At 36.2% G+C, this 25,481-nt stretch overlaps 1 protein-coding gene across 3 annotated transcripts; it reads right to left on the bottom strand.

Annotated features, from left to right (window-relative positions):
* Nucleotides 1-3,029: 3,029 nt before the first annotated feature.
* On the bottom strand, nucleotides 3,030-25,481 carry LOC133552684 (neuronal acetylcholine receptor subunit non-alpha-2-like). 3 transcript variants are annotated; one of them, XR_009806748.1, is made up of 7 exons: nucleotides 25,249-25,481; nucleotides 20,879-21,030; nucleotides 14,761-14,805; nucleotides 14,548-14,657; nucleotides 12,148-13,051; nucleotides 4,143-5,163; nucleotides 3,030-3,467 (listed from the first exon to the last, which is right to left on the bottom strand). XR_009806748.1 is itself a non-coding variant. In XM_061900058.1 (6 exons), exons 1-6 carry the CDS (start codon nucleotides 25,325-25,327, stop codon nucleotides 4,990-4,992), a joined length of 1,464 nt encoding a protein of 487 aa, XP_061756042.1. In that variant the 5' UTR covers nucleotides 25,328-25,481; the 3' UTR covers nucleotides 3,030-4,989. The 3 variants fall into 3 exon arrangements, 2 of the variants coding, with proteins under 2 accessions (XP_061756042.1, XP_061756043.1); XM_061900058.1 differs by having other exon boundaries at nucleotides 3,030-5,163; XM_061900059.1 differs by lacking the exon at nucleotides 25,249-25,481 and adding an exon at nucleotides 24,957-25,007 and having other exon boundaries at nucleotides 3,030-5,163.

Here is a 25,481-nt window from a genome sequence, read left to right as displayed (position 1 = left end):
TACCCCTGTATTAAGAGCCCACGGTGTTGACCATTGAGCTATCCTGGGTCCCGTTAAGACATGGTTTTCGCTCATATATAAATGTAATCAGTGAGCTATGATCGAGTCGAAACAAAAACTACATTTTCCTTGTTATGGATTAGAACCCATTAGTACTGCGTGAGAGGTTGCAGTCTTACCCATTGAGCTATCCTGGGTCCTGCTAAAAGTTGTTTTTCGCTCATATACAAAGGTAATCAGTGAACTATGATCAAGGAAAACAAAAAAACAGCTCTTCCTAATTTGAACCAAGTAGTACTGCTTGATAGGCCGCTGTTGTAACCATTGAGCTATTCTGGATCTTTCTTCTCTTGTAGTCTGGCTCATTCACTAACGGAATTGTGACATCTGTCGCAGTAAAGTACAATTGAGGTGGACTTTAATGTTGAACCTAAGTTAGACTTAGACAATATTTAATGATCCACATCCACACAGTAGCTCAGTTACAATGATGGAAAGGACAATGCAGGTATCAAACCAATTGGTATTCAAAACCAGTACCCCTGTATTTGGAGCCCACAGTGTTGACTATCGAGGTATCCTGGGTTCCATCATGACACGATTTTCGCTCATATATAAATTTAATCATTTAACTATGATAGAGGTGAAACAAAACACAAGACCTTCCAAGTTATGGATTTGTAAACAATAATACAGAGTGAGAGGAAGCAGTCTTAACAAATAAGCTATGCTGGATCCTAGCAAAATGTGTTTTTTGTGCTCATACACAAATGCAATTATAAAAATATGACAGAGGCGAAACAAAAAACTAGATCTTCCAAGTTATGGATTTAAACCTACTAGTACTGTGTGAGAGGCAGCAGTCTTAACCATTCAGCTATCCTACACACACATCAGGACTTGCGAAAATTGCGATCTAATAAAAAAAACAAAAAAACCCAAAACTCAAAATTGCGCTCTAGCGCCCCAAGGAAAAAACACAGACAAAACTGCTTGTAACTTCCGTTAAGAATGTCGTAGAGACATGAAACGAAAACCTTTATGTAGAGCTGACTTAGACCTAGATTTCATACAATCACCTTTTTCAGCAAAAATCAACAGGAAGTTGACAAAAACCCCTTCAAAACTAAGGTTTCCTAAAAAAATGGCATTTTTGCCTCTTTGAGCTGTAATTTGACCCCCTTTTAATGCTTCAAAACTCACCAAACTGGACACACACATCAGGACTGGCGAAAATTAGGATGTAATAAAAAAACCAAACCCCAAAACTCAAAATTGCGCCCTAGCGCCCCCTAGGAATAAAACACAGACAAAACTGTTCCTTGGAAGAAAACACAGAGAAAACTGCTTGTAACTTCTGGTAGGAATGTCGTAGAGACATGAAACAAAAACCTCTGTGTAGGTCTCACTTAGACCTACATTTCACATTACGTTTACATCCTTCAACAAAAATCAACATGAAGTTGGCAATTACCCCTTCAAAACAAAAGTTTTGTAAAAACCCGTTACCTTTTTCCAAACATTATCTCCTCTGAGCGCGTTTGTTGTGTCGGCTTCAAACTTGCACAGGAAAGAGATTGAACCCTTCTGATTAAAAGTTGTGCAAAGAGTTTTTCTAACTTTCCGGTTTTGATTTACGCGCCTTCAAAGAACTGCTACGCTGATGCTGCTGTGCTGCTGCGTCTCAAGATGGCCGCTTAAAAGCAGGAAGCACCAGCGTGACCACACAATGCAGAGAAGGTAGGTACTGTACGGGTAAAGATATGTTGACTGGGTGAAAGAAGGAGGCACCAGTTTGACACCAGTATACAGAGAAAGTAGGTAATGTGTAGGTAAAGATATGTTGTCTGGGTGATGGCAGGAAGCACCAGCATGTATGGGTGAAAGAAAGAAGCACCAGTGTGACCCCAGGATGCAGGGAAGGTAGGTAATGTGCAGGTAAAGATATGTTGAATGGGTAAAGGCAGGAAACACCAGCAAAAGTTGGTCCTGTCCATCGCTAATTGCAGATTTAATTATTATTATTATTATACCGCCGCCTCTTTGAGCTGTATTTTGACTCCCTTAACATGCTTCAAAACTTACCAAATTTGACACACACATCACACACACATCAAAAAACCAAACGCCAAAACTCAAAGTTGCGCTCTAGCGCCCCCTAGGAACAAAACACAGACACAACTGTCTGTAACTTCCAATAGAAATGTCTTAGAAACATGAAACAAAAACCTCTATGTAGGTCTCAGTTAGACCTATATTTTATAAACTCATACCTCCCAGCTAAAATCAACAGGAAGTTTGCAATTCCCCCTTCAATACAAAAGTTGGCTAAAAGAATTTAGCTTTTTTTTCAAACATTATCTCCTCTCAGGCTGTGTCGTTTCCGCTTCTAATAAACACAGAAGAGAGATTGAACCCTTCTGAATAAAATTTGATGAAAGAGTTTTAATTACTACCCCGGTTTGGGTTTTATGAGCCTGCAAAGTACCGGTGCGATGTTGCAGTTGCGCTAATGTCACAAGATGGCGGCTTCCTGCTCAGTTAAAACTGCTTCTAACTCAGTGTAGAAATGTCATACTCACATGAAACAAAAATCTCAATGTAGGTCTCACAGAGACCTATATTTCATACACTGACCACCCCAACTAAAATCAACAGGAAGTTTGCTATTCCCACTTCAATACAACAACTGCATTACATTCACCATGCATTAGAGTCTCAAAATGGCGTCCTTATAAAATGCCCAAGCCACTTTACAACTGTTATTACTATGAGACTGATGTATAACACATGTGTATACAACTTTTTCTCTGTGTAATAATCCATCCATCCATCCATCTTCTACCGCTTATCTGGGCTTGGGTCGCGGGGGCAGCAGCCCAAGCTTGCAGCTTTAATTATCATAATTATTATTGATGTTATTTGTGATGTTAAGAGTTGTGTTTAGTACAGCGCGACAGATTGATGTTAAAAACAAAAAACAAATAGAATAAATTATATAAAGTACCTATTTTCTATGAAATAGTCACACAGTTCAATGATCAATGACCAGATGAAATCGTATTTATTAAAAATTCTGGATGTTCAAACACAGCATATAAACGCGGGGTCCCCTCCTGCTGTAGTCGCACTTACCAGACAACAATTTTGTTTTTTGATATTTAATACAGAGTGGAATTATGGTCCATTTTTATCCTGATCTCAACGGATGGTTTCAGATGTCTCGCTTGAAGCGATCAGAATAGATTTGATGGTTTTCTGGGAGTTTCTTTCATCCTTTGATTGCGTGTGATGTACAAAAGCCAAAAGCCAGTGAAGTTGTCATGTTGTGTAAATGGTAAATAAAAAGAGAATAAAGCAAATCCTTTTCAACTTATATTCAACTGAATAGACTGCAAAGACAAGATATTTCATCTTCACACTGGCATTTTTACCAGTGTGTTACATGGCCTTTCCTTTTAACAACACTCAGTAAAGGTTTGGGAACTGAGGAGACACATTTTTGAAGTGGAATTATTTCCCATTCTTGCTTGATGTACAGCTTAAGTTGTTCAACAGTCTCCTGCCTCATATTTTAGCCTTCACACATTTTCAGTGTCTGGATTACAGGCAGGCCAGTCTAGTACCCGTACTCTTTTACTATGAAGCCACGCTGTTGTAACACATGGCTTGGCTTTGTCTCGCTAAAATAAGCAGGGGCGTCCATGACAACGACATGCGTTGCTCCAAAAGCTCTATGTACCTTTCAGCATTAATGGTGCCTTCACAGATGTGTAAGTTAGCCATGCCTTGGGCACTAATACACCCCCATACCATCACACATGCTGCCTTTGACACTTTGCGAACTGTCAGAGTTTGTTGGTGACGAACCCCAAGATGCAGAGAAGGAGGCAGGCATTGCGTAAGAAAACATGATTTGATCAAACACTAAAACAAGAACAAACCAAAAGGGTACCAACAAAAGGCGCGCACGAGGCGGGTAACAAACTTGACTAAGAGCAAAAACAGTTACTGTGACACGACGGAACTATGGCATGAGCAGAGTGAACAGAAGTAGACAAAGCTACAAGCGACAAGACAGGTAGTGACGACACGACAACAATCCAGCCCTGACCGGAGGACAAAGCAGGTAAAAATAGGACCAGGCTGATTGACACCAGGTGTGGCCAGGTGCCAATCAGCCACACCTAAGGGGAAACAACGCCCAGGGAGAAAAACAGGAAACAGACAAAATAAGAGGGCTGACAGGAAATAAAGACAGGAAACAAAGACAAATGCAGAGGAATTACTAAGACATAGACCAAACTCTCAGGGACAAGCCTTACAGTCCCTAGAACAATCCAGATGGTTATTTTCCTCTTTGTTCCGGACGACACGACGTTTCCAAAAACAATTTGAAATGTGGACTCGTCAGAACACTTTCCCACTTTGCATCAGTCCATCTTTGATAAGCTCGGGTCCAGGGAAGCCGGCGGCGTTTCTGGGTGTTGTTGATAAATGGCTTTGGCTTTGCATAGTAGAGTTTTTAACTTATAGATGTTGCGACCGACTGTAGTTACTGACGGTGGTTTTCTGAAGTGTACGATTTACACAACGTGCCAACTTCACTGGTTTGGGGGTTTTGTACATTGCGACCAAACTTTACGCGCAATACAATGTTTCACCTTTTTGGGGCGCTGGATTTACAAAAGGTACTTATTTTACAGGGAACGCCCACATTTAAGACGGACTCAAGTCAAGTAGATAATGGCGTGCATAGGGCAGAATAATGTTGGAAGGAGTAAAAGCGGTGCATATTTGTCTAGACTTACTCTGACTGTAGCCTAAAGTACTAAGTTGTTTATAGTCCACTCCGTTTGTGTCAGTTACACAACGACTGAGTTCCTCGGAAAAGGATTATGTTCTTCTATATCTTCGGATCGCGAGGATACTAATACACAGAATTATCAAAAGGATGAATTAATCGTGATTAGCGGACTAATACGGGAACTAAAGCTGCGAGTCTGAAGGCGCGTCCTCACTTGCGATTGGTGGAGGGACTTTAAAGAACATGTAGAGAGCCGGGGTGAAGATGAGGATGGTTCCCAGAATGGAGACCGTCAGGAAGGCCCACAGGAAGATCCTGTCCAACACCTGGGCCACAAACTTCCAGTCTTGCACCACCTGGGAAGAAAAATAGACACGTTTTTTGGACATTATTTTTAAGAATAGAATAGAATAGGAAATTCAGCACCACAGTCCGCTCACATAAACAATAAACATTTAGGTCTTTTTTAAATGTGAATAATATAAATACAGTCTATTATACAGCATAATTCACATGTAAATACTTAATATAAATTTTGGACACACTAGTTAATGCATAAAAAACATTTATTTATTTATGTTTTTACTATTGTAAAATGTAAGACATAAAGAGCAAAAAAAAAAAGATGAAATGTTCTAACTAGTAATTAATAAATTTATTTGAGCATTTTTTCAATAAAAAAACAATCAATATCGCCCCCCGCATACTTCTACTTTTCAGTACACCCCAAATATTAGGATACAATTCAAATATAATTAAAATATCAACCAAGTTTAGTTAGTTCATTAAAAATAAACCTTACTTTTGAATTAATTTCAACAATGACATAAACCATAATAAACTCTGTTAAATGTGAACATGAATATTTTCAGACAGGCAGAATTTTGGACACATTAGTTTATGCTTTAAAAAATAAATGTTAAAATTTTTTTTTTTACTATTGTAAAATGTAAGAGATAAAGAGTAAAAAAAAATTGACATTTTCTAACTAATAATGAATAATTATATTTAATTTTAGTATTTTTTAAATAAAAACAATCAATACGGTCGCCACATATTTCTACTTATCAGTACACCCCAAATAATAGGATACAATTAAAATATACTTAAAATATAAACTGAGTTCAGTTAGTTAATTAAAAATAAACCTTACTTATGAATTAATTTGAACAATGACAACAAACATAACAAACACTGTTAAATGGGGAATTGACTATTTTCGGACAGGCAGAATTTTGGACACACTAGTTTATGCATTAAAAAAATATATATTTTTTTACTATTGTAAAATGCAAGAGATAAAAAGCAAAAAAAAGAAAATGAAATGTTCTAACTAATAATTAATATATATATTTTTTTTAGCATTTTTTTAAATAAAAAAACAATCAATAGGCCGCCGCCTATTTCTACTTTTCAGTACACCCCAAAAATTAGGATACATCTAAAATATACTTAAAATATAAACCAAATTTAGTTAGTTAACTAAAAATAAACCTTACTTATGAATTAATTTGAACAATGACAACAAACATAATAAACACTGTTAAATGTGGAACTGAACATGAATATTTTCAGACAGGCAGAATTTTGGACACACTAGTTTATGCATTAAAACCTTTTTTTTTTTTTTTTTTACTATTGTAAAATGTAAGAGATGAAGAGCAAAACAAAAAAGATGACATGTTCTAAATGATAATGAATAATAATATTTGTTTTTAGGATTTTTTCAATAAAAAATTGGCCCCCGCATACTTTTACTTTTCAGTACACCCCAAATATTAGGATACAATTAAAATATACTTTAAATATAAACCAAGTTTAGTTAGTTAATTAAAAATAAACCTTACTTATGAATTATATGAACAATGACAACAAACATAATAAACATTGTTAAATGTGGAACTGAACATGAATATTTTCAGACAGGCAGGATTTTGGACACACTAGTTTATGCTTTGAAAAAATTGTATTATTATAATTTTTTTACTATTTTAAAATGTAAAAGATAAAAAAGCAAAAAAAAAGATGAAATGTTCTAACTAATAATCAATAATATTTGTTTTTAGCATTTTTTAAATTAAAACAATCAATATGGCCGCCGCATACTTTTACTTTTCAGTACACCCCAAATATTAGCATTAAATTAAAATATACTTAAAATATCAACCAAGTTTAGTCAGTTAATTAAAAATAAACTTTAATTATGAATTAATTTGAACAATGACAACAAACATAATAAACACTGTTAAATGTGGAATTGACTATTTTCAGACAGGCAGAATTTTCGACACACTAGTTTATGCATTAAAAACATCCATCCATCCATTTTCTACCGCTTGTCCCTTACGGGGTCGCGAGGGGCGCTGGCGCCTATCTCATCAAAAACATAATTTTTTGAAAAATTTTTTACGATGGTAAAATGTAAGAGATGAAGAGCAAAAAAAAAAGATGAAATGTTCTAACTAATAAATATATAGATATATATTTTTATATAGCATTTTTTAAAATAAATAATCAATAAGGCCCCCGCATACTTCTACTTTTCAGTACACTTCAAATATTAGGATACAACTCAAAGATCCTTAAAATATAAATCAAGTTTGGATAGTTAATTAAAAATAAACCTTACTAATGAATGAATTTGAACAATGACAACAAACATAATAAACACTGTTAAATGTGGAATTGACTATTTTCAGACAGGCACAATTTTGGACACACTAGTTTATGCATTAAAAAAATATATATTTTTCTACTATTGTAAAATGCAAGAGATAAAAACCCAAAAAAAGAAAATGAAATGTTCTAACTAATAATTAATATTTTTTTTAGCATTTTTTAAATAAAAAAACAATCAATATGGCCGCCGCATACTTTTACTTTTCAGAACACCCCAAATATTAGCATTAAATTAAAATATACTTAAAATATCAACCTAGTTTAGTTAGTTAATTAAAAATAAACCTTAATTATGAATTAATTTGAATAATGACAACAAACATAACAAACACTGTTAAATGTGGAATTGACTATTTTCAGACAGGCAGAATTTTGGACACACTAGTTTATGCATTAAAAAAATATATCTTTTTTTACTATTGTAAAATGCAAGAGATAAAAAGCAAAAAAAAGTAAATGAAATGTTCTAATAATTAATTTTTTTTTTTTAGCATTTTTTAAATAAAAAAACAATCAATATGGCTATTTCTACTTTTCAGTACACCCCAAAAATTAGGATACAACTAAAATATACTTAAAATATAAACCAAATTTAGTTAGTTAACTAAAAATAAACCTTACTTATGAATGAATTTGAACAATGACAACAAACATAATAAACACTGTTAAATGTGGAATTGACTATTTTCAGACAGGCAGAATTTTGGACACACTAGTTTATGCATTAAAAAAATATATATTTTTTTACTATTGTAAAATGCAAGAGATAAAAAGCAAAAAAAAGAAAATGAAATGCTCTAATAATTAATATATTTTTCTTAGCATTTTTTAAATAAAAAAACAATCAATATGGCCGCCGCCTATTTCTACTTTTCAGTACACCCCAAAAATTAGGATACAACTAAAATATACTTAAAATATAAACCAAATTTAGTTAGTTAACTAAAAATAAACCTTACTTATGAATTAATTTGAACAATGACAACAAACATAATAAACACTGTTAAATGTGGAATTGACTATTTTCAGACAGGCAGAATTTTGGACACACTAGTTTATGCATTAAAAAAATATATATTTTTTTTACTATTGTAAAATGCAAGAGATAAAAAGCAAAAAAAAAGAAAATGAAATGTTATAATAATTAATATTTTTTTTTAGCATTTTTTAAATAAAAAAACAATCAATATGGCCGCCGCCTATTTCTATTTTTCAGTACACCCCAAAAATTAGGATACAACTAAAATATACTTAAAATATAAACCAAATTTAGTTAGTTAACTAAAAATAAACCTTACTTATGAATTAATTTGAACAATGACAACAAACATAATAAACACTGTTAAATGTGGAATTGACTATTTTCAGACAGGCAGAATTTTCGACACACTAGTTTACGCATTAAAAAATTTTTTTTTTTACTATTGTAAAATGCAAGAGATAAAAAGCAAAAAAAGAAAATGAAATGTTCTAATAATTAATATATATTTTTTTTAGCATTTTTAAAATAAAAAAACAATCAATATGGCCGCCGCCTATTTCTACTTTTCAGTACACCCCAAAAATTAGGATAAAACTAAAATATACTTAAAATATAAACCCATCCATCCATTTTCTACCGCTTATTCCCCTTCGGGGTCGCGGGGGGCGCTGGCGCCTATCTCAGCTACAATCGGGTGGAAGGCGGGGTACACCCTGGACAAGTTGCCACCTCATCGCAGTAAAATATAAACCAAATTTAGTTAGTTAACTAAAAATAAACCTTACTTATGAATTAATTTGAACAATGACAACAAACATAATAAACACTGTTAAATGTGGAATTGTCTATTTTCAGACAGGCAGAATTTTGGACACAGTTTATGCATAAAAATTTTTTTTTTTTTTTTACTATTGTAAAATGCAAGAGATAAAAAGCAAAAAAAAAGAAAATGAAATGTTCTAATAATTAATATTTTTTTTTTAGCATTTTTTAAATAAAAAAACAATCAATATGGCCGCCGCCCATTTCTACTTTTCAGTACACCCCCAAAATTAGGATACAACTAAAATACACTTAAAATATAAACCAAATTTAGTTAGTTAACTAAAAATAAACCTTACTTATGAATTAATTTGAACAATGAAAACAAACATAATAAACAATGACAACAAACATAATAAACACTGTTAAATGTGGAATTGACTATTTTCAGACAGGCAGAATTTTGGACACACTAGTTTATGCATCAAAAAAAAAAATATTTTTTTACTATTGTAAAATGCAGTAGATAAAAATCAAAAAAAAGAAAATGAAATATTCTAATAATTAATATTTTTTTTTTAGCATTTTTTAAATAAAAAAACAATCAATATGGCCGCCGCCTATTTCTACTTTTCAGTACACCCCAAAAATTAAGATACAACTAAAATATACTTAAAATATAAACCAAATTTAGTTAGTTAACTAAAAATAAACCTGGATTATGAATTAATTTGAACAATGACAACAAACATAACAAACACTGTTAAATGTGGAATTGACTATTTTCAGACAGGCAGAATTTTGGACACACTAGTTTATGCATTAAAAAAATATATATTTTTTTACTATTGCAAAATGCAAGAGATAAAAAGCAAAAAAAAGAAAATGAAATGTTCTAATAATTAATATATTTTTTTTATCATTTTTTAAATAAAAAAACAATCAATATGGCCGCCGCCTATTTCTACTTTTCAGTACACCCCAAAAATTAGGATACAACTAAAATATACTTCAAATATAAACCAAATTTAGTTAGTTAACTAAAAATAAACCTTACTTATGAATTAATTTGAACAATGAAAACAAACATAATAAACAATGACAACAAACATAATAAACACTGTTAAATGTGGAATTGACTGTTTTCAGACAGGCAGAATTTTGGACACTAGTTTATGTATTAAAAAATATATATTTTTTTACTATTGTAAAATGCAAGAGATAAAAAAAAGAAAATGAAATGTTCTAATAATTAATATATTTTTTTTTTAGCATTTTTTAAATAAAAAAAACAATCGATATGGCCGCCGCCTATTTCTACTTTTCAGTACACCCCAAAAATTAGGATACAACTAAAAAATACTTAAAATATAAACCAAATTTAGTTAGTTAACTAAAAATAAACCTTACTTATGAATTCATTTGAACAATGACAACAAACATAATAAACACTGTTAAATGTGGAATTGTCTATTTTCAGACAGGCAGAATTTTGGACACACTAGTTTATGCATTAAAAAAATATATATATTTTTACTATTGTAAAATGCAAGAGATAAAAAGCAAAAAAAAGAAAATGAAATGTTCTAATAATTAATATATTTTTTTTAGCATTTTTTAAATAAAAAAACAATCAATATGGCCGCCGCCTATTTCTACTTTTCAGTACACCCCAAAAATTAGGATACAACTAAAATATACTTAAAATATAAACCAAATTTAGTTAGTTAACTAAAAATAAACCTTACTTATGAATTAATTTGAACAATGACAACAAACATAATAAACACTGTTAAATGTGGAATTGTCTATTTTCAGACAGGCAGAATTTTGGACACATTAGTTTATGCATTAAATTTTTTTTTTTTTTTTTACTATTGTAAAATGCCCATTTCTACTTTTCAGTACATCCCCAAAATTAGGATACAACTAAAATATACTTAAAATATAAACCAAATTTAGTTAGTTAACTAAAAATAAGAGATCGACAGGCGGATCGGTGCGGCGTCTTCAGTAATGCGGACGTTGCATCGATCCGTTGTGGTGAAGAAGGAGCTGAGCCGGAAGGCAAAGCTCTCAATTTACCGGTCGATCTACGTTCCCATCCTCACCTATGGTCATGAGCTTTGGGTCATGACCGAAAGGATAAGATCACGGGTACAAGCGGCCGAAATGAGTTTCCTCCGCCGGGTGGCGGGGCTCTCCCTTAGAGATAGGGTGAGAAGCTCTGCCATCCAGGAGGAACTCAACGTAAAGCCGCTGCTCCTCCACATCGAGAGGAGCCAGATGAAGTGGTTCGGGCATCTGGTCAGGATGCCACCCGAACGCCTCCCTAGGGATGTGTTTAGGGCACGTCCAGCTGGTAGGAGGCCACGGGGAAGACCCAGGACACGTTGGGAAGACTATGTCTCCCGGCTGGCCTGGGAACGCCTCGGGATCCCCCGGGAAGAGTTAGACGAAGTGGCTGGAGATAGGGAAGTCTGGGCTTCCCTGCTTAGGCTGCTGCCCCCGCGACCCGACCTCGGATAAGCGGAAGATGATGGATGGATGGATGGAACTAAAAATAAACCTTACTTATGAATTAATTTGAACAATGAAAACAAACATAATGAACACTGTTAAATGTTTAATTGACTATTTTCAGACAGGCAGAATTTTGGACTCACTAGTTTATGCATTAAAAAAAAAGAATATATATTTTTTCACTATTGTTAAATGTAAGAGATGAAGAGCAAAACAAAAAAGACAAAATGTTCTAACTAATAATTAATAATAATATTTTTTTAGACCATTTTTTTAAATAAAAACAATCAACATGGCCCCCACATACTTCTACGTTTCAATATGTGAAAAAGACTAATGTATGAAAAGTATGGATATCAGCACATAAAGGTGCGGTGTGGCTATTGAAGCTTACCTCTCGAATGAAGTGTTCCTTGCGTATGTGTCTGCTGATGTAGCGCACAGAGAAGATGGCCTTATCCAACATGGCGGCCCAGGCCTCCTCCTCCTTCCCCTCAGTCGGCCCGCCTCCGCTCGCCCTCGGACCTCCCCGGCGAGCGCCGGCCCGGGGCTTGACCTCGGGGCTCTCGGGGGCCAGCTCCGGGTAGTGGTAGCGGTCGGTGTGACCCCGCATGCAGAGCAGGCGCGGCAGCTTCTGCAGGAAGAGGCTGCGGACCCAGGGCGACATGGGGTGGTAGGTGGCGGAGGAGCGGTGGTGCACGTTGATGACGAAGACGGTGACGATGATGGACAGCGTGACGAAGATCATGATGAAGAGCAGGTACTCGCCGATGAGCGGGATGACCTTGGAGGAGGAGGGGATGATCTCCTCGATGACCAGCAGGAAGACGGTGAGCGACACCAGCACGGAGGTGGAGAGCGAGAGCTTCTCGCCCTCGTCGGAGGGCAGGTAGAAGACCAGCACGGTCAGGAAGGACAGACCCAGGCAGGGGATGATGAGGAAGAGCGTGTAGAACAAGGGCAACCTCTTCAGGATGAAAGAGTAGGTGAGGAAGGGGTAGGAGTACAGGCCGTCTCTGCGGTCGCCCCTGGCCCCCGTGGCGTTGAGGATCTCCCACTCGCCGTTGTCGAAGAAGTCCTTGCGGTCCACCTGCTCGTCCACCAGGACCAGGTCCACCATGTGGCCGTCGTAGGTCCAGGAGCCGAACTTCATGGTGCAGTTCTGCCGGTCGAAGGGGAAGAAGGTTACGTCCATGGTGCAGGCCGACTTGTAGCTGGCGGGCGGCGTCCAGGTGATGACGCCGTTGTACTTGACGATGGCTTTGGTCATCAGCGAGCCTTCGAAGCGTCCGTCGGCACTGGTGAAGAGGACAAAACATAACATGCTATTATACATGTTTTTTTATTCTTACTCTATTTTAACTGAGAGCATTAAGTTCTTCCTCCTTTATTTTCCCCTTGCTAGGAGCGCTGAGCTTTACACACCGGCCTCTGCTAGGTGATTAGGACACACTTCCTGGCCTGGGCATGGCGTCAAAGTGATTGTCTGGTGTGCCTTGGGGAAATTATGCAACTTCATCTACAAACCCTGTTTCCATATGAGTTGGGAAATTGTGTTAGATGTAAATATAAACGGAATAAAATGATTTGCAAATCCTTTTCAACCCATATTCAGTTGAATGCACTACAAAGACAACATATTTGATGTTCAAACTCAAACTTTATTTATTTTTTTTGCAAATAATAATTAACTTAGAATTTCATGGCTGCAACACGTGACAAAGTAGTTGGGAAAGGGCATGTTCACCACTGTGTTACATCGCCTTTTTTTTTTATCAACACTGGGAACTGAGGAAACTAATTGTTGAAGCTTTGAAAGTGGAATTCTTTCCCATTCTTGTTCAGTCCTTCAACAGTCCGGGGTGTCCGCTGTCGTATTTTACGCTTCATAACGCGCCACACATTTTCCATGGCAGACAGGTCTGGACTGCAGGCGGGCTAGGAAAGTACCCACACTATTTTTTTACGAAGCAACGCTGTTGTAACACATGCTGAATGTGGCTTGGCATTGTCTTGCTGAAATAAGCAGGGGCGTCCATGACAAAGACGGTGCTTAGATGGCAGCATATGTTGTTCCAAAAGCTGTATGTACCTTTCAGTATTAATGGTGCCTTCACAGATGTGTAAGTTACCCATGCCTTGGGCACTAATGCACCCCCATACTATCACACATGCTGGCTTTTGAACTTTGCCTAGATAACAGTCTGGATGGTTCGCTTCCCCTTTGGTCCGGATGACACAATGTCGAATATTTCCAAAAACTATTTGAAATGCGGACACATCGGCCCCTAAATATGTTGTGATACCACATGACAGTTTGGACTTTCTTCCCACCTTACCTGGGTTTTGTATCATTTCCTCGTCCTGGTATTCTCTTGTTTTGGTTCAACTTCCTGTAGGACTTGTTTTTTTTTACCGCACCTTGGCTTTCTGATTTGTTTAGTTAAGCTAGCCTTTTTAGTTTCATGTGTTTGTCCGTGCTGGATAGTTGTTTTGTGTCGTGTTGTGTGGCCGCTACTTCACATTGTCCCAGTCCAAAGTCTTATTCACTCTCTTGTGGTCTTCAGTTTTGTGCAAAATTGTGAGGGATCTTCTGTTCCCTAATAAAAATAACTTCTACCTGCACGTCGCCTACCGTCTCTGCATCTTAGGGTCACGCCGTACACAACACCATGACATTTATTTGGAATTTGTCATTGAATTAATTGCCTTGAATACAATTTTTTTCCAATTTTGATTTAGTTTAGAGTTTTTAAATGTATGATCTTGTGGACTTGGGGTGAAATGATCGTACTTCTCGTAGAGGACGATGTCGGGGAGCCAGATGTTCTCTGATGGTACTCGGATGTTAGTGATGCCTCCATATTTGTCTGGATTCCAACGCAGCTTGTAATCGATCCACTCCTGTCCAACATCAAAGCAACCATGACTGATACAAGTGTGAGCTCACCACGCTAAACAAGCAGCTCTGAAAAGGAGACGCAAAGAAAGATGGCCTCCTGCTTACCTGCCATAGCCAGACATTAGTTGTCATTAGCTGGTTCTTCTCGTCCTGAAACAAACAACAAAGAGTGACATTAAAGTGGTAAACAAGTAAGTTCATTTGACTAAATTGCGATTCAACACCAACCATACTTGTTGTAATAATGATGCAACATTTGCTAATTGTGTGTGTAATCAAGCTTATCATACACTTCATTAGATGGACTTGCACAAGTGAATGAGATCCCATACTATTATGTATATATATACACACATTGTATTTATATATAATTTTTTTTAAATATATATATATATAAATAAAAAGTTTTTATTAATATATATATTATATATATATTATATATTATTATTTCTTTATATATATATATAAATAACATAATTGTACATAATATATATTGATATATATATATAAAGAAATTATATTATATATATAAATATATATATATAAACATATATAATTTCTTTATATATATATATATGTATATATAGATATATATATATATATATAAATAAATTGTATTTATATAAATACACTGAATGTATAAATAAATACATTCATTTATTTATTTATATATATTTAAATAAATACAATTTATTTATATATATATTTTCATTTATTTATATATATATATATATATATATATATATATCATTTCTTTATGTATATATATATATATATAGAAATTAATAAAAAAATTATTACATAATTGCACATAATAATATATATTATTTCTTTATATATATAAAAAAATAATATATATATGTAAATAAATTAATTTTATTTGTATGTATACATATATAAATAAATACATTGTATTTATATATATATAAATAGTATATATATATATAAAATGTTTTTATTTATATATATATATTATTTATTTATATATGTATTTAGAAATAAAAAATGTACATAAATGTACATAATATATATTTGTATATATATATATATATATATAATATCTTTATATATACAGTACATAGATACATTGTATTTATATATACACTGAATGTATAAGTAAATAAATACATTCATTTTATTTACATATATTCAAATAAATACATTTTATTTATATATATATATTTAACATTTTATTATAATATAGTATATATATATATATAAAAAAATTAGATTTAACATTTTTTACATAAGTGCACATAATAATATATAATATTTCTTTACATACATACATACATACATACATATATATATATATATATATATATATATATATATATATATATATATATAAAGAAATAATACATATTATTATGTGCAATTATGTATTACATATACATATCAATCAATCAATCAATCTATGTTTACTTATATAGCCCTAAATCACTAGTGTCTCAAAGGGCTGCACAAACCACTACGACATCCTCGGTAGGCCCACATAAGGGCAAGGAAAACTCACACCCATTGGGACGTCGGTGACAATGATGACTATGACAACCTTGGAGAGGACGAAAGCAATGGATGTCGAGCGGGTCTAACATGATACTGTGAAAGTTAAATCCATAATGGATCCAACACAGTCGCGAGAGACCAGTCCAAAGCGGATCTAACACAGCAGCGAGAGTCTCGTTCACAGCGGAGCCATCAGGAAACCATCCCAAGCGGAGGCGGATCAGCAGCGCAGAGATGTCCCCAGCCGATACACAGGCAAGCAGTACATGGCCACCGGATCGGACCGGACCCCCTCCACAAGGGAGAGTGGGACATAGGAGAAAAATAAAAGAAACGGCAGATCAACTGGTCTAAAAAGGGAGTCTATGTAAAGGCTAAAGTATACAAATGAGTTTTAAGGTGAGACTTAAATGCTTTTACTGAGGTAGCATCTCAAACTTTTACCGGGAGGGCATTCCAGAGTACTGGAGCCCGAACGGAAAACGCTCTATAGCCCGCAGACTTTTTTTGGGCTTTGGGAATCACTAATAAGCCGGAGTCCTTTGAACGCAGATTTCTTGCCGGGACATATGGTACAATACAATCGGCAAGATATACACACACACACACATATACATACATACATATATATATATATATATATATATATATATGCGTCAATCAAACAGAGGTTTGATTGACGCTGAGTGGAAATTGCTGTGTTTTCTCTTCTAACATGCATGAAAAGTCCCCATATCTTGCAGTGCGGGTCAGGTATGGGGGAAAATATTTATAGTTTGGGTGTTCCAGAATTTTTGGCAGCGGGTCAGGGCATGGGGAGGACGTGACGGCAAGCGCCATGCTCCGTGGCCTCCTGGTGGAACTCCGCGGTGCGGCCACCAGCTTTAACGGCATGTTTCTCATCGTGTTCTTTGGGGGGTTTTGGACCGAGGCGACCATACCAGGAGAACATACGTCACCTTCACTTGGGTGCAGTGGTCGTCACACTGAGCAGAGGTGAAGCGTGATCTAATCGGGAGTCGAGCAGCAGCCAATTAGGGAGGCTCAGGGGACCACACAGAACACATTGTCCCCCACCCCCGCCCTCCCGTCTCTTTTTAGTACAACATTCAAAAAGCACCAACGGGCTGGGGGGTTTGTTTGCAGCACATGAGGAAGGCGGAAGATAAAATGGATGAATATTTCACGGCTTCATCCATTAGTATCCTCCATTTTCCTCCCTTTCAACCAAGCAACATCTCACCATCTCATCACACGCTGAAATATTAAACAAGGAGCACTCTGGTGAAAGTGGAGTTGAGTTTGACTTTATTTGGAACATGCACGCATACAACATGATGCATCACGCATGCATGCATACAACATGATGCATCACACATGCATGCATACAACATGGTGCATCACGCATGCATGCATACAACATGATGCATCACACATGCATGCTTACAACACGATGCATCACGCATGCATGCTTACAACACGATGCATCACACATGCATGCATACAACACGATTCATCACACATGCATGCATACAACATGATGCATCACACATGCATGCATACAACATGATGCATCACACATGCATGCATACAACATGATGCATCACACATGCATGCATACAACATGATGCATCACACACGCACGCATACAACATGGTGCATCCCACACGCATGCATACAACGTGGTGCATACCACATGCATGCATACAACATGATGCATCGCACATGCATGCATACAACATGATGCATCACACATGCATGCATACAACATGATGCATCACACATGCATGCATACAACATGATGCATCACACACGCACGCATACAACATGGTGCATCCACATACATGCACACATACAACGTGGCGCATCCCACAAGCATGCATACAACGTGGTGCATCCCACATGCATGCATACAACATGATGCATCGCACATGCATGCATACAACATGATGCATCACACATGCATGCATACAACATGATGCAGCACACATGCATGCATACAACATGATGCAGCACACATGCATGCATACAACATGATGCAGCACACATGCATGCATACAACATTATACATCACACATGCATGCATACAACATTATACATCACACATGCATGCATACAACATGATGCATCACACATGCATGCATACAACATAATGCATCACACACGCACGCATACAACATGGTGCATCCACATGCATGCACACATACAACGTGGCGCATCCCACAAGCATGCATACAACGTGGTGCATCCCACATGCATGCATACAACATGATGCATCGCACATGCATGCATACAACATGATGCATCACACATGCATGCATACAACATGATGCAGCACACATGCATGCATACAACATGATGCAGCACACATGCATGCATACAACATGATGCAGCACACATGCATGCATACAACATTATACATCACACATGCATGCATACAACATTATACATCACACATGCATGCATACAACATGATGCATCACACATGCATGCATACAACACGATGCATCACACATGCATGCATACAACATGATGTATCACAGTTTCTCTATTGAACATGTTGGAAAAGGAGTTGGAAAAAGCAGAGCTTATTTAATCCTACCCCTTTTTTCCTCTACATAGCAGTTGCTAACACTCTTGTTCACTTCCTGTTCTCAACTTATTCACAATATACTCCATAAGTGATAACATTAAACATAAATAAATAATTAGTAAAGTCATTTATATTTCATATGGTGAGATAAGTAAGATTATATCTACAAAAAAGAATGAATGGATTAAATGAATTCAGAATTATTCTTTGTACTTTGTAAAGACTTTAAGTTTGAAGAGTTTCATGAGGTGGAATATATTAGTGCACAGGTGTCAAACTCAAGGCCCGAGGCCCAGATTTGGCCTGCGACATCATTTTATCTGGACCGCAAAAACATGAAAATATGTGTCAATAAATTACTTCATATTTTCTCACTAAATGTAATTGATTTTTTTCATTTTGACATAAAGAAGATGTGTTCTGCTTGAAATTGCATACCTTTTAAACTTTAAAAGTATATGTTATTGCAACAATTTTTTACAAGAAATATTTGTCATGATCCGCTGCTCAGATCATGGCATATACTGGTTTTGTTCTGTTTGTATCACATCCTGTTAGTATTTTGTCTTCCTTAGTTCCTGGTGGCACTTCCTGTTTTGTTTTGTAGTCATAGTTACGTATTTGTGTCACCTGCCTTTTGTTTCTCACGCGCACCTGCTTGTTGATGGTCCCCTCTACTTAAGCCTGCCCTTTTTTATCGTTCGATCTCGCAGTCTAATTTGTATTTGATGCAACAGGGGATGTCGCTATCCCCGCTTGTGGTAAAGACTTTGTGTACGTTAGCTTCCACACTATTTCTTTGTTTGTTTATTTCCCTAGCTCACACGCTAGCGTCTTTAGTTTTTTCTAGCTCCCATGCTAGTTCTGTTGGTTTTGTCTCTTGTGCCTTTGTGCAAGTATTTCTGCTCTTAGTTTGTTTTGTAGTATAAATAAATCTTCATTTCTTACCTTCATGCTGTGTCCTTATCCGACTGCACTTCGAGAGAACAAACACGCACGATGCCAGCCAAACGTCACAATGTTATCAAACTTTCCATACATGTTTTTGTATAAATAAAAATACTTAACTTTACAGCAAACTACCCATCAAAATAATAAAAATGACAATAAATGTTACGTTGTTCTTTAAAGCATATTGTCACGACTTGGACTTGGCCGTGGATTTTTTTCCCGAGGTGCAAAGCGAAAGTTGGAGCGGGCAAGGCGTGACGGTAAAGACATTTTTTATTTTAACACTAACAAACTACTAAAAAACGAAGCAAACAAAAGGCACGCACAATGGCGGAGAACAAACGTGACTTATGAAAACAAAAACTAACACGAAGGCAAAACTCAATAACTGACATAAAACCTAAAAACTTACGTGGCATGGGCAGGAGGGAAACTATGGACAGTATGAGAGACAGGCAGGGCATGGCATGACGTGGGTAAAGGTATTGAGGGTGATAGATGGTGATGTTTCCAGGCTGACTAGCTTGCAACTGTGGCTTAAATAATACTGTGGTGATTAGTGAACAGGTTTGCCAGTGCAAAACGTGAGACAGGTGCGTGACATGAGGACAAGGTGAAAACTAATGGGTTGCTATGGTGACAAAACAAACAAAAGTGCACAAGGAGTCCAAAAACTAAACCGAACATGACTAAAACAAAACATGATCACACAGACATGACACATAATACTGTGAATGGAAAAAAACAAAAAAAAATTGTGTTGACTCAGCTGCCAGATTTTGACTGTGAAATCTCGATTTTAACGGTGTATTACTGGAAATGGAAAGACGGTACATTTGTTTTTACGGTAGAAAAACTGGCAGCTAAGTTGCCAGAATAAAAAAAAAGAAATTGTCCTGTTTTTCCATGTAAAATTTCATGTTGTAAAAACTAGAGAAAACTGACCACAGTGAGGCGTTCTTATAGGCGTGGATCTTAAGAGCTTCCACCGTATGAAATGTGGATTGTCAACATAAGAAATATTACCGCCCGCTGACATTATTCATCAAGTCAGCATGACTGCTTCTATCAAGGCTGACGTTTTGACACAGCTCTTTTTTTTTTATCAGAACATGGTTCCCTAATAAACTGGCAAGTAAATCGGTAAATTGGCGATCGTTTCCACCTCACCACGTCCACCAGCTGCGAGATCTTGAGTCCAAAGCGGACCCTGATGGTCTCGTTGGCGTGCTGGATGGGCCTCACCCAGCGCTGGTAGCCCAGGAAGAGGTTCTTCAGCAGGGCGTCCTCCATCTCTGCCAAGGAGACAAACTCATTGGGAGCTGGAGGGGGGGAGGAGCAAACCATGTTGTCAGGATCAAACACCGATGACATCTACTTGACAAGACAAAGAGCAAAGGATATTCAACAGAGACAGGATTCAATTTAGCTCATGAGGAAAGCGCCAGTGTTACATAACATTACATTACATTACGCGGCTGCTCCTAAGGGGAGGTGGTCATAAACAGCTGTTGTACTCGGTCATAAACAGTTCAAAGAAAAGGTGCCTAGAGCGGTGTCAGGTCCTGCTTCCTCTGCGCTTTGTAGATCAGCATCAAGGGTATGAATTGGGGGTTAAATCACCATAAATGATTCCCGGGCGTGGCACCGTTGCCGCCCACTGCTCCCCTCACTTCCCAGGGGGTGATCAAGGGGATGGGTCAAATGCAGAGGACAAATTTCACACACCTAGTGTGTGCGTGACAATCATTGGTACTTTAACTTTAACTTTAGATCTCGGGTCCGGACAAGATCTTCCTGTTGCTGTCAATAGATCAAAGAAACCGACACCTCCATGTCGCATCCCATCGCACACAGTGCCAAACTCAATGTAACACAAAGTTGTGTGATAACTTCGATACAATTATAATGACACATGTCATCAGATTACGTTGAGGAGTTAACAATGCACTGCAGCAACTTAAAGACAGAAGATATCCATGTTGTATTATTGTCACTGTAAACAAAACTTTTGTCATATAACAAAAGCACACAAACTTTTTGCAGCTTTTTATTCATGGACAATCTGCTTGATGATGACGCATGTCTTTGAAATGACAATTGTACTTGTTTTGTCAGTGTTATTTATTTCTAATGCATTATAATTGTATATTTATTTAATTGATCCCTATATTTTGTATTTTTTTTTCCTACCTATTTTAAGTAGTTGCCTTGGATTTTTAAGAATAGCATGGTTAAAATGACCGTATTTACGGAATTATAAGGCGGGTCTAGTAAGGTCTTTTTTCATACAAAAGGCGCATATTTTCAGGACCTATGCAGATCCCAAATACAGATCAGCAGGTACCAAAAGGTAAGAAAAGTTGCTTTTGCATAATATTGCGAAACAAAACGGCAGATAATATGCCTTACCTTATACACACAGCATAATAATACTCCTATGTTGAAGCACAGTACAATCCATCAAGCGCTGTGGCTTCATAGCTTACCAAAGTCCTACTAAAATATTTTGACAGATTGTTGAGTGCCGTGTGAAATGTTCTATATTTTCAATGGAACATATAAAATGTCGGTGTTGTTTACTTGAGTCATATTGCAGTCTACACCTTTCTCTTATGTGTGACTGCCATTATATTGCAGTCTACACATATCTCCTATGTGTGACTGCCATCTACTGCTCACACTTATCATTTCACCATGTACCAAATAAAATAGCTTCGAGGTTGGTGAGCACAACCAAAATTATTCCGTACATTAAAGCACCGGGTTATAGGGCGCACTGTCGAGTTTTGAGAAAATGGAAGGATTTTAAGTGCGCCTTATAGTCCGAAAAATACGGTATATGACTTAGACAAACTTTAAAGGGGAACACTATCACAATTTAAGAAGGGTTAAAACCAATAAAAAATCTGTTCCCAGTGGCTTATTTTATTTTTCGAAAAAAAAATTCAGAATCTTACCCATCATAGAATATCCCAAAAAAAGGCTTTAAAGTTCCTGATTTTTGCTATCTGTGAAGCCACCGTCCATTTTCATGTGACGTCATCCAGTGATATACATGCTATCCAGGCGGATAGCACAGCAAGATATAGCGACATTAACACGGATTCAGACTCGGATTTCAGTGGCTTAAGCGATTCAACAGATTATGCATGTATTGAAACAGAGGTTGGAGTATGGAGGCAGATAGCGAAAACGAAATTGAAGAAGAAACTGAAGCTATTGAGCAACTAGCTACTGACACTATTTGGCCATGTCTGCCTTAGCATCGCCGGTAAAATGTGCAGACCAAACGATCTGGACTTTAGCATCTTGTGACACTGGAGCAACTTAAATCCGTCGACGGGTAAGTGTTTGTTTGGCATTAAATGTGAGTGGAGGGAAACGCTGGATGCAAATATAGCTACAAATGTACATACAGCTGGCCTAAATAGCATGTTAGCATCGATTAGCTGGCAGTCATGCCGCGACCAAATATGTCTGATTAGCACGTAAGTCAATAACATCAACAAAACTCACCTTTGTGATTTCGTTGACTTTTTCGTTGGAAATGCATCTGCAGGATATCCATACATCTCTGTGCCATGTCTGCTTAGCATTGCCGGTAAAATGTGCAGACCAAACGAGGGACTTTCGCATCTTGTGACACTGGAGCAACTTAAATCCGTCGATTGGTAAGTGTTTGTCTGGCATTAAATGTGGGTGGGGGGAAAGGCTGGATGCAAATATAGCTACAAATGTACATACAGCTAGCCTAAATAGCATGGATTAGCATGCCATGCTAATCCATGCTATACATACAGTAGCTCAGTTACAAAGGATGGAAAGTGTCAGGATGGAAAGGACAATGCAGGTATGAAATAGACAAAAATATACCGTAGTAGCATTATAAAATATAACATATATGTAATATTTACATAATATATGTACAGTATATGATATTAAAGATAAAGTACCAACGATAGTCACACACACACACACTAGGTGTGGCAAAATTATTCTCTGCATTTGACGCATCACCCTTGAGGTGAGGGGAGCAGTGAGCGGCAGAGGTGGCCGCGTCCGGGAATAGTTTTTGGTGATTTAACCCCCAAATACAACCCTTGATGCTGAGTGCCAAGCAGGGAGGTAATGGCTCCCATTTTTTGTACTGTTTATATCATACATATACATTATATTTACATACATACATATCTATATATACATACATATATATATATATATATACATATATATATATATATATATATACATACACATACATACATATACATATGTATATATAAACACACACATACATATACATATGTATATATATATATACATATATATGTATATACACATACATATATACGTATAAATAAATAAATATATATATATACATTCATATACACATACATAGGTATATAAACATACATATGTATATATACATACATATGTATATATACATATAAATATACATATACACACATTTGTTTATGTATATATACATACATACACACATATAAATACATATATACACATACATACATATGTACATACATACATACATACACATATATATACACACATACATATGTATATTCAGTATATATACACATATATTTGTATATATATACACACATATATATGCATACAGACACGTATATATACATATGTATATACAGTATAAATACACACATATATACACGTACATACACACACACACACACATATATATATACACACACACATAAATACATTCGTCTATACAGTATATATACACACATATATATGCATACATACATATGTATATATACACACACACACACACATATATATATACATATGTATATACAGTTTATATATACACACACACACATACATATATATATATATATATATATATATATATATACACATACACGTACATATACACATACACACACACATATATATATATACACATACATATATACACACACACATATATATATATATATATATATATATATATATATATATATATATATATATATACACACACACAAAATGTGCCATTTCTTTTAAATGACTATTGTACATGTTTTGTCAGTGTTAATTGTATTTATTCTTAATGGATAATAATTGTATATTTAATTAATTGATCCTTCTATTGTTTTTGGTACCTATTTAAAAAAAATGCTCTTCTTAAAAATCTTGGATTTTTAAGAAGGGCATTTGTCAAAATACTATATCCAGTACGTACCAGCATAATACTGATGCTTACCCACATCAGACACACCTGCATCAACACCTTTAATACTGATGATTACCCACATCAGACACACCTGCACCAACACCTTTTCAATAAAATCTGCATTTTTTAAAATCTAAAAATACTCATTTAATCACCTTTTTTTTTTTTTTGCAGCGGCTGTAGTTTGAGAAGTGGCAGCGTCAGTGCTGTGTCTTATATGCATGACTACAAAGATGCAGTACAACAAAATAGTGCAGCACATATATGAATAATACATGCATGTTATAAGCGGTAGAACATGGATGGATGCACGGCTTCTTACTGGTGATGGCGGCGGAGGACATCCTGAGGCAGCAGGACGCGGCCACGACGATGATGGAGGAGAGCGGCCACAACTTCATCTTGTCTCCGGCGTCTAAATCCACTGACGTCCAGCAGCCCACAAGCACGCCGAGCTTTCCGTCAGGTCCGAGGCGGACATGGCGGGGGTCCTGCGGGGGGAGAACGCCGAGCGTGCGCCGTCCGACTGGAGGGGGCGTCACAGCGGAGTGGGAG

The sequence above is a fragment of the Nerophis ophidion genome, linkage group LG05 (assembly GCF_033978795.1).
Source record: "Nerophis ophidion isolate RoL-2023_Sa linkage group LG05, RoL_Noph_v1.0, whole genome shotgun sequence".
NCBI classification, from domain to species: domain Eukaryota; kingdom Metazoa; phylum Chordata; class Actinopteri; order Syngnathiformes; family Syngnathidae; genus Nerophis; species Nerophis ophidion.
The sequence above is the reverse complement of the archived record's forward strand: the minus strand, read 5'-3'. Positions and strand labels throughout refer to the sequence as shown.